Below are 13123 nucleotides of genomic sequence, written 5' to 3'. Positions count from 1 at the left end.
CATCCTATTTCAGGCCAGAGGAAGAGCAGATTATTTCACTGAGGTTCTCCCATGCTTTCTGGGGCCAAAGAGGGGCCCAGTATTATTCGGTGGGAAGGAGAAAACCATTTCCAAGTAATATCAGAGAATCACAAACCACCCTTTAAAACATGTTATCTACCACACATAAATGTAGCCTGAATACTTTATTGTGGATGCAAAATATGAGGTTCCTTTCCAGAAATCGGTTCTTCTTTTGTAAGGAACAGGTAACTAACAGACGGACAAAGTAACATTTAGTTCCCACTTACTAAGGGTAGCAAGCGAGGGTGGTCTAAGGAGTGAATGATGACTGGCACAAAACCTGGGGAATCAGGACTCTTGCTTCCATTCCCCAATTGGGAGCTTCGCCTGGCTAGCCTTCCCCATGAGAACTAGAAACCTGCTCAGCATTTAAGAGCAGGAGAAGCTGGTGCTTCCAATCTTCCATGACTCTTCAGGCATAGCATGTGCCCTGTGGTTTACGTGGACCCAGAAGTAGAACCTACTGTCATGTGCATATCTGTACTGCCCGATCCTGAGCACATTTACTTAGAATAAGCACCACTGGATTCAGTGGTTCTTAGTCCTAGGTTATACCGTATTTTTCGCTCTATAAGACGCACCTGACCACAAGATGCACCTAGTTTTTGGAGGAGGAAAACAAGAAAAAAATATGCTGAATCTCAGAAGCCAGAACAGCAAGAGGGATCGCTGCGCAGTGAAAGCAGCAATCCCTCTTGCTGTTCTGGCTTCTGTGATAGCTGCGCAGCCTGCATTCGCTCCATAAGACGCACAAACATTTCCCCTTACTTTTTAGGAGGGAAAAAGTGAGCCTTATAGAGCAAAAAATACGGTAATTTTTTTAAAAAAAGCAAAACAAGCATTGCAGCCTTAAACAAGAACGCCGGCGTGTTGAAGAACCTGACAAGACCCAGTCACCCTAGCAAAGTAGTAGCTTTTTCAGACTAAGTGAGGATAACACCCCACCCTGTTTTAAACAGAGGGCTGAACGCATTGCACCCAGCAGGGTGGGATTTGGCACCTAGCACAAATACAGCACATTTAATGGGCACAGATTAGGAGAGACTTCCTTACATTTGTCTTTCTGTCACTATTCCTCCTTACTTTCCCAAAGGTGCCATGGGCTTTGAAGATGCTTGAACTCAGGATGCAAGGGAGAAACGTGCTAAGAGGAAGGCACGCTTGGCAAATCCACACCGTGATCAACTCCCACCCGGGAACCAATGTCCCCACTGTGGAAGGATGTGCGGGTCCAGAACTGGCCTCCATAGTCACTTACGGACTCATTGTTAAAACCGTGCTTATGGAAGACAATGTTACTCGGCTACGAGGGATCGCCAAAGATTGCTCCTTTAGAAATGGGAAATGGAAGGAGAACAAGATGCCTTTCTAACAAAATTCAAGAGTGTGGGAGGAGGGATGTAACAGGAATTTAAACCGAGTGGCTGCTCTTCTTCTGGCCCCCAGCGCTTTTTACAGGGTAGATTTATCTCTGTTAGATGGCTCAGGCACAGCTGAAGAAAACCAGACCACTTCCTTGCTGGCGAATTATATTTTGCAAACCCGACTGCAAACGAAGATATCATACATGCAAAAGCGCGCACACTAGAACCTGAGCTACGTAAAAAGTCCCAGAACCCAGAAAGGAAACTCCCAAGACACAGAAAGCAAAGGAGTCGGCATGACAATTGTTCTTTTAACGCAAAATAATCTTTACAAACCTGAAAGGAAACGTGCACAGGAAGCTACACAGATGTCTAAGCCTGCCCTGAAACGGAGAACCCACCACTGCTCTTCTCCTCAGCAGAGCATTCTTCCTGAGACCAAACAGTTTACCCACTTCTCTGATGCTCTCTCCCCTGTGGGGCTGCAGGAGAGAGCAAGAATGATAGTGGCTTTTCTCTGCTCCGCTGTCAGTTCTGACGGAAGGCAAATGCTTCAGAAGGTGGTTGCATGAACACAGAAGAACTCACCACCTGATGGTTGTTGTTCGGGGGGGGGGGGTTGATGTCACCTGAAAGCCTCTTGCACTCCTTCCTTCACCCCGTCCGTAGGATTTCAGGCTAGATTTGGGAGGGCGGCAATGCAGGCTCAGCATGCGCCTGGAGGCCACACGTGACCAGCTTTGCACACCGTTTCACACTGCAAAGCACGTGGCTGTCCCCATGTTGTTGGGACTCCAACTCCCGTCAGCCGCAGCCAGTGGTCAAGGATGATGGGAACTAGAGTCCCAACAACAGGGGGACGGCCGCAGATTTCCCCACCTCTGATTTAAGGAGACCCTACGGGAGGCGGTTCTGCCTTCAACCTTGCCGGGATTTGATGGGGGAGAGCACAGGGACTATAGGCCAAGAATCCTCAAAGAACTGAACTGCTGCTCGTGTGGGCCAGTGAAAACGGCCAGCCTTCCTCCAAGCTTCTTTTCACATGGCTGTTAAACCCTCCCTGCCCAGGAGTTGCACAGGGAGATAATGCTACCACACTTCTAGCACCTGACTATCGGTGCGGATGCCGCGCATGAGACTGCAGCAGTTCCTTCCGCTAGGTGCTAGAGAACCACCTTATCTCTTCCTTCTTCTCGTGGTGCTTTTCTCTGTTGCGAGTTGGGTGGGGAGATCACCCACCACCAAGAAGTTGCCAAGGGATCCTGGGAGGCAGAGAGGCGGTGACAGACAAGGAAACGGCCAGGAGAAGGGCAGGAATCTGCTAGCGGCTCCCATGCCTCATTAACGTTCTCTGCAGCTCCAATGTAGGTGCATCACCATGTAGCCTTTCTTTTTAGAAACACTCATCAGGCCCTGTCAGGGATGATAGGAGCTCAAGCCCAGAGACACCTAGAACACCCCACGCTGGCTACCTTTGCATTCAGGTATGCATGGCTCTGGGCCACCCACCTCATCGTCTGCACCTGCCTTTCAGGCCTGCTGTGCAGCCAGGACAAAGGAAGAGCAGGACTAGCCTGTCTGCCAGCTCAAGAGATAGCAAGGTCTCCCTCCTTGCACACTTGTAGAACAGCATGGCTGCTCCAGACCAGTGAAAATGGCCCGGCCTGACGAAGGGCGGGAGAGGAGACAGGTTAGAACTCGGTCATTTTCTTGTGCGTGTTGGCTTTCTTCTGCTCTCGCTGGAGACTGGCCTCCTGAGCCCGCAGCTCGCTCAGTCTCTTGTGGGCTCCGGCAAGCTTCTCCTCTAGCTGAGCTGCGGCAACCGTGTGCCTGAAAGCCCCAAACCCAGAGAATTAGAAGGACGTCCTCAGAAAAGGAACATGCACAGGGAGGTGCCTACTCTATCGCCCTCCATCCCTCCAATTTCTGGGCACCACAATTTAAGGATATTGACAAGCTGGAAGGTGGGCAGAGGAGAGCAAACAAGATAATCAAGGGTCTAGAAGCCAAGCCTTATAAGGAACGGTTGAAGGAGCTGGGTATGTTCAGCCTGGAAAAGAGGGGAACTATATAGTGGTGCCTCGCTAGACGAAAAGAATTCGTTCCGCGATTCTCTTCGTCTGGCGGTTTTTTCGTCTTGCGAAGCAAGCCCATTGACAGCTTAGTGGATTAGCGCTACAGCTGTCAAGCGGCTTCCAGCGATCAGCTGTTAAGCGGCTTATCAGCAGAACAGCTGATAAGCGGCTTATCGGCTTAAGAAAAGGGCGAAAAAAGCGAAAAAAACCCGCGGGGGGATGCAAGATTTTTTTCGTCTTGCGAAGCAACCCCATAGGGAAATTTGTTTTGCGAAGCGCCTCCAAAACGGAAAACCCTTTCGTCTAGCGGGTTTTTCGTCTTGCGAGGCGTTCGTCTTGCGGGGCACCACTTTAATAGCCATCTTCAAATATCTCAGGTTTATCGATAAAGCATTCCTCGTGCAATATGAACTTAATTTCACAAGCAACCGTATCAGGCCCACCTGGGTTCTAGATACAAGTACTAGGTCATCAGCATACATTAAGACTGAGAGTTTTTGGTCGAGAATTGTGACAGGAGCATACTATAGGCCCTCCATTTCTTTAACCATGTCATTAATATATAAATTAAACAGGAAAGGTGCCAAAATGCATCCCTGTTTGACTCTAGTAATGGTCTTAATTCTAGTGGTGAGATGGCCAGCCAGATCCACCTTTACTTGTATCAATGTGTCAGTGTATACTGTTTTCATGAGAAATAACAGATGGAGGTCTATATTTGTCTTTTCCAATTTTTGCCACAATGCATGCCCTTGTGGGTCCCTTCTAACTCTATAGTTCTCTGATTCTGTGATGAAAGAGCCTGGTGATCTTCCAGATGTTTTGGACGACAACTCCCATCAGCCCCAGCCAGCGCTACTGAAGTATTTCCAGCTAAGCTAGAAATACTGGGAAGCCCAAACCCACGGCCTCCATTCTAGATCAGATACCACATGCAGAATCGAAAGGTCTCATTACCTCCCGATGTTGCGTGCCAGGGCTTCCTGGATCCCGCGGATGTCCTTCTGGGTTTGGTCAATTTTCTCCACCGTCTGGAAGAGGCGGACGCTCAGAGCCTTCTTCGTGCTCTTACTGGCATGGTAGATCTCCTTGCTGCTCCTCTCTAGAGGTGTAAGCCCTGCCTCCTGCTTACCGAGGTCCTGGCCCTGAAGCTTCTCATTCAGGAAGTCAAAGACATTTCGGGAGGGCTTTGGGCCCTGCCGGGGAGGCCGGGCGACTCGGTTGCCTTTCGCCCTCCGTTTTCTGGGCTTGGCTGGATCAACCTTCCCCTCTCTTTTCTTCTGGAGGATCTCGGCACACTCGTCCAAGGACTTGCCTTTGGGCAGCACAACTGCTAAGACCGGCTCCACTCTGCCTTCCGAATTCTTCCCCAATCCTGAAGCAGGAGGAGAGTCATGGGTGGAGGACTTGACATGGCATGTGTAAGAGACACTTGGATGGATGAAGCAGATGGGCCTGTCCTTGCTGCTGCTTGTCCACCAGGTTTCTCTTACGCACAGCAACCCAGGTCATATGGGGGGGGGGGCAGTTTGCAGTGATTTTTCGGAAGTCATTAGCTTTCATCAGGCATCCTACTCATTAGCTACTCCTAGTCATTAGCTTGCATCAGGCGTCCCTACTGGGAGTCATTTTGGACTCACAGCTGTCCATGGAGGCGCAGGTCAATTCCGCGTCCAGGGCAGCTGTCTACCAGCTCCATCTGGTACGCAGGTTGAGACCCTCCCTGCCCACAGACTGTCTCGTCAGAGTGGTGCATGCTCTGGTTATCTCCCACTTGGACTACTGCAATGCGCTCTATGTGGGGCCACCAAGAAGGTGACCCGGAAACAACAACTAATCCAGAATGCGGCAGCTAGACTGGTGACAGGGAGCAGTTGCTGAGACCATGTAACACCGGTCCTGAAAGACCTACATTGGCTCCCAGTACCGTATTTTTCGCCCTATAGGACGCACTTTTTCCCCTCCAAAAATGAAGCGGAAATATGTGTGCGTCCTATGGGGCGAATGCAGGCTTTCGCTGAAGCCTGGAGAGCGAGAGGGGTCGGTGCACACCGACCCCTCTCGTTCTCCAGGCTTCAGCAGAGCCCCACCGCCAGCCCCACAAGCGGGGGGGACAGCGGGGAGGCGCAGCGCGCCATCCCGCTGTCTCCCGACGTCCTTTGGAGGCTGGCAGCGGGGAGAAGCCTGCTTCTCCCTGCCGCCAGCCCCGCAAGCGCCTGGGGGGAAATAATTTTTTTCCCATTTATTTCCCCCCCCCCAAAAAAATTAGGTGCGTCCTATGGGCCGGTGCATCCTATAGGGCGAAAAATACGGTACGTTTCCAAGCACAATTCAAAGTGTTAGTGCTGATCTTCAAAGCCCTAAATGGCCTCGGCCTAGTATACTTAAAGGAGTGTCTCCACCCCCATCATTCAGCCCAGACACTGAGGTCCAGCGCCGAGGGCCTTCTGGCAGTTCCCTCCTTGTGAGAAGTGAGGTTACAGGGAACTAGGCAGAGGGCCTTCTCAGTAGTGGCGCTTTCCCTGTAGAATGCCCTCCCATCAGATGTCAAGGAAATAAACAACTCTCTGACTTTTAGAAGACATCTGAAGGGAAGTTTTTAATGTTTGATGTTTTATCGTGTTTTTAGTGTTCTGTTGGGAGCTGCCCAGAGTGGCTGGGGAGGCCTGGCCACATGGGCAGGGTATAAGTAATACAATTATTATTATTATTATTATTACTACTACTACTACTACTACAGTGGTACATTGGTTTAAGAACAGCTTAGTTTATGAACAACTTGGATTAAAAACGCTGCAAACCCGGAAGTAGGTGTTTTGGTTGGTGAACTTTGCTTGGAAGCAAAACATGTTCGGCTTCCTGTTGAGTGTGTTCCATTTGTAAATTGAGTCCCCCGCTGCTATGGGAAAGAATGCCTTGGTTTAAGAACGCTTTGGTTTAAGAACGGAATTCTGTAACGGATTAAGTTCATAAACCAAGGTACCATCGTATTATTATTATTATTATTATTATTATTATTATTGGCACAAGCAGAGAAATTACTTGCATAAGTTGCAGAGACAACCACCTTTTGCGCACATGCAAATACTTACCTTTGCCAAACTCATACCCCATCTGAGCAAGGAGTTTGGAGCCGATGCCACGCGTATGCGCCTCCCAGCTGCCGAAGGAGGAACTGCAAGAGGAGGGCCCTTCCCTATTCTCAGGCGTGCTGGAGTCGATAACTGAGGGCACAAGAGGAGATTTAAGTGGGGGAGGGCAGCAGCACTGGCAAAACCAAGCAGGGTGGGATGCCTAATGCAGAATCTTGGAAGCAGGAAGAACAACCGGCTTCTCTCTCAACTTCTGGCTGCCTTGAAGACTAGAGTTTGTTAAATGCCCTAATCATTCCAGCCAGTGTGGTGTAGTAAGGAGGATGTCAGATTAGGACCTGGGAGACTAGGGTTCAAATCCCCACTCAGCCACGGACCTCACTGGGTGACCTTGGGCCAGTCACATCCTCTCAGCCACCCAACAGGGCTGTTTGGGGAATAAAATGGGGAAGAGAACCATGTATTCCACCTTAAGCTCCTTACATAAATTGCATTTATGATTACATGTATATGGTTTGGCTTTCTGGCCACTTAAAGCAGCTGCCAGCTTGCAGAGAGCTTTTATATTACTGCCTGTCACTTACGCTTCAATTTACATGCAGGAGATCCCAGGTTTCCTAGTAAGACTGGGAAAACATTTAACTCTGAAATCCTAGAGAGTAGCTGAGCTAGAGGAACAAAGGCAGCTTCCTTTATCCCCCCTTTTAACAATATTTCCTTCCCCTTGCAAACTTATTTCTATGAGAGTGCTGGCAGAGCATTTTTGGCCTCTTCATAAAACCACAGTTTCCTGGTATATTTGGAGCATATGCATTGTTAAAGTTCCTCTAAGTTTACAGCGCAGATACAGCACTACATTCCAATGGTCACTGAACTCCATTTGCCATTTCTTCACAGCCACAACTCCGGAGGAATCAAATTTCCTGGGGTCCGTTTGCTCCTGCGATTGCTTTGGTTCTTTTTTTTTTTTTTAAGACTTGCTGTGCGCGGAACAAACCTTTACTGTTTTTGAGGGCAAGGTGACCTTGACTAAAGCGAGCCACTTTGCAGATAAAAACAGCGCGCGAATCTCCAGCATTTCAACATGGCCACAAGTAGCGGGCTCAAGATGATGGAGACAATCCTTTCCCCGAGAGATTAAAGAGTGCAGTTACACTAAGTGAAAGCAGATGTTCAGAGCAAAAAGGGAGGCACCCCCCCCCGAAGCCCTGTGAGGCTTGAATGCCCACACCTTATACCAGGGGCCAGCAAACTTTTTCAGCAGGGGGCCAGTTCACTGTTCCTCAGACCTTGTGGGGGGCCAGACTATATTTCTTTGGGGGAAATGAACAAATTCTTATGCCCCACAAATAACCCAGAGATGCATTTTAAAGAAAAGGAGACATTCTACTCATGTAAAAAAATGCTGATTCCCGGACCGTCTGCAGGCCAGATTTAGAAGGTGACTAGGCTGGATCTGGCCCCGGGCCTAAGTTTGCCTACCCATGCCTTATACCTTTGGCATATCCGGCATCATCCACTTCATCGCCTTCTGACTCCGATGAGGATGAGCTCTCCTCGCCACGGAGGGGAGGCATAATGCCGTCTCCTTCCACAACCGCTTCTTTCAGGAGCAGCGAATCAAATTTCACCGTGTAGTAACCGCTGTCAATGTCTGAGGAAGGGAAAGTGAAACGGTTAGGCTGCAATTCAAAGCGCCAACTGGCGTAAAGGTAAAGGGACCCCTGACCATTAGGTCCAGTCGCAGACGACTCTGGGGTTGCGATGCTCATCTCGCTTTATTGGCTGAGGGAGCTGGTGTACAACTTCCAGGTCATGTGGCCAGCATGACTCTGGCGAACCAGAGCAGCGCATGGAAATGCCGTTTACCTTTCCGCCGGAGTGGTACCTATTTATCTACTTGCACCTGACGTGCTTTCAAACTGCTAGGTTGGCAGGAGCAGGGACTGAGCAATGGGAGCTCATCACGTCGCGGGGATTCGAACTGCCGACCTTCTGATTGGCAAGCCCTAGGCTCTTTGGTGTAGACCACAGCGCCACCCACATCCCATGTACAATTAGGAGAAGCTCCCCCCCCCCCCAAAGCTCAAATGTCAAGACACGCATCTCTCACAACTCCTCAGCAAGAGGTGTGTGAAAGAAACCGTTTCAGATCAATACCTTTTGGTGCAACTTTGGTCTGGGAGTAAACTCCACTGAACTCAGTGGACCTTGCTTCTGGATAGACGTGCACAAGACTGAACTGTAGATCGATTTATATATCCACTGTATATATGAACTGGTATAGCATTGTGACTTTGTTTTCCCAGTTCCTGATGGGCTATTTTAATACCCATTACTTTCTAAAAGGTATGATATTAAATGCATCCTTAAAGTACAGGAGGCATTTTTTTTAACCACTCCCCCCCCCAATATACATTGGGGAAATCACTTTGGTGGAGCAAGTGTACTGCATACAAAATAGTTCAGGGCCCAGTTCTCCAGTTAAAAAGGGCTGTGGGTATAAAGACCAAAGAAACACATGCTTGTGCCCGAAATCTTGGAAAGCTGTTGCTAATCAGAGAAAATAAACTAGCTAGATGGACCAATGAACAAGCTTGGAATAACGCAGCTTAGTTACTACACGTGGAGTAGTAACTGAAATGTTTGCAGGCAGCTAATGTTTGAATTTCTTTGCAAGAGTGCATCATGCAAACGCCTGCATCAGAGGGGCCACTGATAGTTCGGGTATGTCTTAGGGTCCCCTCATGCCAGACAGGTATCTTGCCTACCCCTGCTGCACCCATAAGTCAGGTTAGAAATAGGAATAAACCACCCTCCAACCTCACAGCAAACGTGCAAAGCGAAAGAAACTCACCTGTGATTTTAGCAGCATACCAGATCCCATCCTTATGCCTTGCCAGGCAAGCTGAGCCCACAGCAAGGCAGCTGAGGTCGGGCTCCTCAAAGGGGCGCAGCTCCTCCACAGATACAACTTGCCCATGGGAGAATCTACAGGAGGGTGGGGTGGGGGGCAACACAAGGACAATGAATCACAAGTGCCAGCTGCTGGGAATCACAAACGGGGAGAGGACTGCTGTACTCAGGTGCTGTTTTCAGGCATCCCACTGACTGGCCACTGTGGGAACAGGATGCTAGACTAGTTGGTCAGAGCAAGCAGGGCTCTCCTTATATTCTTATTCAGGACTGTCTATGAGAAACATTTGGCCCACCAGATGTTGATGAACTACAGCTGCCTTCTTCCCTGACCATTGGCCATTTGTGATCGGAGGCTGATCGGAGGGCCAAAGTTCCCCTGCACCTGAACTGCAAGCTTCCAAGCTGCACAAAGGATACTGCAAAATTAAACTGCAGAGATGCTCTAAATTGGACCCCAGTGCCTTCCAAGTATTGTAGCCTCCACAGCCCATTTCTCTAGCAGCTGGCCATGCTGGCTGGGGCTCACGGGAGCTGTACTACCAGATATCTAGAGCAGGGTTTCCCTCTGTTTCTGGACTACAATTCCCATCATCCCTGACCACTGGGCCCTGCCAGCTAGGGATGATGGGAGTTGTAGTCCAAAACCGGAGATCCAAGTTTGGGAAATCCTGGTGCAGAGGGCAGCAGGTTGGAGAAAGCTGCCCAAAATGAAAGTGGGTACGGGGAATGCAAGCTTGGCATAGCATCCAGGTCCTTGTTGGAGGGGAGGAAGGGGAGAAGAATATTATGAAGACTTCCCTGACCCATTGGGAACCCCATCCCTACCCCTTACCCAACTCAAGAGGAATCCTAATTACCGGCAATTCTCTTTAAACCGACACTTGTCATCCAGGAAGAAGGGGCACGGCTTCAAGGATTTGTGGGTGGGGTAGAGATAGAGCACTCTGACCCCTCGGCTTCCATCTTCCATAGATTCACTCCCCACAATCATGGCATTATGGTACTCAAGGGTGCCCCAAGAACTGTAGTATGGGGCTTTCACTTTCATCCCACTGGCTTCCTCCTCCTCCTCTTCTTCTTCCTCTTCCTCCTCTCCTTCTTGCTCCACATCTTGAGCATCTGGGGACTCATCCTCTCCACCTATTTCAGAAATGGCTTCCTTAAAAGCGGCATATTCATCATCTGTGCTCAGTGGCCTGTCTGACTGGAGAGGATTGGACGAAGATGTGGAGAGTGTCTCTGGGTCCAAAGTTGCACAGAGCTTGCTCTTTTTCACAGAAACCAGGCTGGATTCTGTCAGTTCTATCAGCTGCTTTAAATCCGCCTGCAGCTGGATCAGGTCGGGTTCCTGTGTTGGGTCCAGCACAGCTCCCAAAGCCAGCTCCACTTGCTGCAGCTGGGCGTTATAGGTCTGGATTGCCGCTTCCAAACTCTCCTCATCCATCTCTGCAGAATGAAGAGGTCCCTGCCCCCTTTTGGGCTTCAGCACATCTTCAGCTTGACAGGTAGCAGGAAAACTCGATGGCAGATGCTTGCCCAAAGCAAGATCTTCTGAGCTGTCCAGCAATTCCCTCTTTGTTATCAATCAGGCACACCTCACTGCAGCAAAGGTGGGTTAGTTAAAGTTACAAAGAGTTAGAAATAAGACCACAGTATTAAAAACCAGCCCCTAGAATTTATTCAATAGATCACTTAAGACAAGGCAGCCATTATTCCACTCTTTCAATGGGTGCAAACTTGCAGCAAAGTATGCCCCACAATTACAGCCTCTGCTCCGAGGAAACAATTCACTGGAGCAGCCAGCGTTGCCACCTTTCTTTTACTAGTTTTGCTCCTGTGCCGTTAATGGCAACCTGACTGCAGAAATGAAGCAAGCAAAACTTTCCCCATGCCTGCCTTGTGGCTCCTAATGTGGAGCCCATAGTAACCACAGAACTCCCAGCCACTTCTTGACTCTCTCCAGGGCCTCCTGCTGCTGCCGCAACATTCAATAGGTATGTAAGCAGAGCAAGACACTATTCCTTGTGTCACACGATCAAAGCAGGCTAAATGGGGGAAAAACCCTTCATATTTATTTGGGGGGGGGCTTTTCAAACAGGGAAAAAACACATACATATACACACATCCTTTTCCTATTAGGCAAAGATCATAAGATGACCCGGATGGTCGCCAGATTCTGTGTACAGATCTGTAGGCGCAGACCATCCCCCAACCCAAACTAGTTAGTTAAGAAAATCCCCAAACTCGGTTCCATGGGTGACTCTGGGTCATCTCTCTGCAGTAGCTTATCTTAAAGTTTTAAGTGTTGATACGCTTATCGCATTTATAAATTTATTGTTGTACATTGTTTAAAATGTTTGTTTTCCTTCTGGGATTGTACCCCCAAGTGTGTTTTATAAGCTGGTCTCCGACTGTAATAAATTATCTATCTACACATACACACATACATGCTTTAATATTTAATGTGTGGCAAATTCTTAAAAATCGGTTGCTTTGCTTTATTCATTTTTCTTTGCTTTGGGGCGTCCTCCTGGAGAGCAGGATCTAAACCCTCCCCTGAAGTGATTATGTTGTGTATGGTTGTCTTCCTAGACTGAAAACTTTTGGAGACAGAGGCTCCATCCCTGAGCTGGCCCTGCGACAGCCGCTCTCTTCCCTCACCAGGCCCCGCTCCGGCCAATAATAATAATAATAATTTATTTATATCCCGTCCTCCCCAGCCAAAGCCTGGCTCAGAGCGGCTAACAATAAAGGTAACACAGCATTCTAAAGTCAATTCATTTTAAAATCAATTCAAAATCAAATCAAATAATTATTTATTTATTTATTTGCTTTACAGGGTTAAAGAAAAATGCTTCGCAGGGTTAAAGAAAAAGAAAAATGGAGTAGAAAAGTACAATGATGGAAGTAATCTACATTAGACACAACAATTTAGTAAGAGTAACAATTTTGAGGTCTTAGAACAAAGGAAGGAAGTCAATACGTGTATATGTATGTAATGACTAGATTAGAATGATGATATGGTTTAATTTGTAGATGTGTTCTTTTTTTGTTTTCTTTTTTCGTGTTCTGTTTTCTTTCTTTTTGCTTGTTTGTATGGTGTTATTTTGGATTCAATGTTTGTAATTTTTGTTATAATTTTGCATTGAAATAAAAAAAAAATCAAATCAAATCAAATCAAAGGCACCCATTGGGCTAGAGTTCTGTGAGGACTACCAAAGGAGGGGGTCAGACTGTGCCAAAACCTCCCCGAGAGATACCCGTCAACCCCCCCCCGGTGGCCTACCTCGCAGGGTTGCTCGCAAGGGGGACTGGAATGACGAAAGGCGCAGCGCTTTGGACGTCCCGCCCCGCTACGGAAGCTCGACGACGGTAGGCCTCGCGCCGATCCCGCCTTCCTAGCCCCGCCAGGCTCCCTCTCAGCCCCCGCGACCCCGGCGACTCCAGGCGCCGGCCACTACCCAGACGAGGGAAGACCCAACTCTATGCCCGGAAGCCGGAAGGCGCACCAGAGACGAGCGCCGCCATCTTGGGTCCGCCGGCCTTTCCATTTCCGCTCTGTCCCTGGTGCCCGGCGCGCACGTCGCCCTAAGAGGCGGGGCTTGTGCGT

The 13123-nt window shown here is 48.8% G+C and overlaps 1 protein-coding gene across 1 annotated transcript; it reads right to left on the bottom strand.

The window, feature by feature from the left end:
• Positions 1 to 1724: 1724 nt before the first annotated feature.
• On the bottom strand, positions 1725 to 13042 carry ZGPAT (zinc finger CCCH-type and G-patch domain containing). The gene is made up of 7 exons (XM_083744443.1): positions 12800 to 13042; positions 10371 to 11112; positions 9452 to 9585; positions 8090 to 8248; positions 6595 to 6726; positions 4460 to 4877; positions 1725 to 3257 (listed from the first exon to the last, which is right to left on the bottom strand). Exons 2-7 carry the CDS (start codon positions 10955 to 10957, stop codon positions 3119 to 3121), a joined length of 1569 nt encoding a protein of 522 aa, XP_083600569.1. The 5' UTR covers positions 10958 to 11112; positions 12800 to 13042; the 3' UTR covers positions 1725 to 3118.
• Positions 13043 to 13123: the final 81 nt, after the last annotated feature.

The sequence above is a fragment of the Podarcis gaigeae genome (genome assembly GCF_964106915.1).
Source record: "Podarcis gaigeae genome assembly, chromosome: 6".
Lineage (NCBI taxonomy): Eukaryota > Metazoa > Chordata > Lepidosauria > Squamata > Lacertidae > Podarcis > Podarcis gaigeae.
This window is presented reverse-complemented; position numbering and strand designations above follow the sequence as displayed.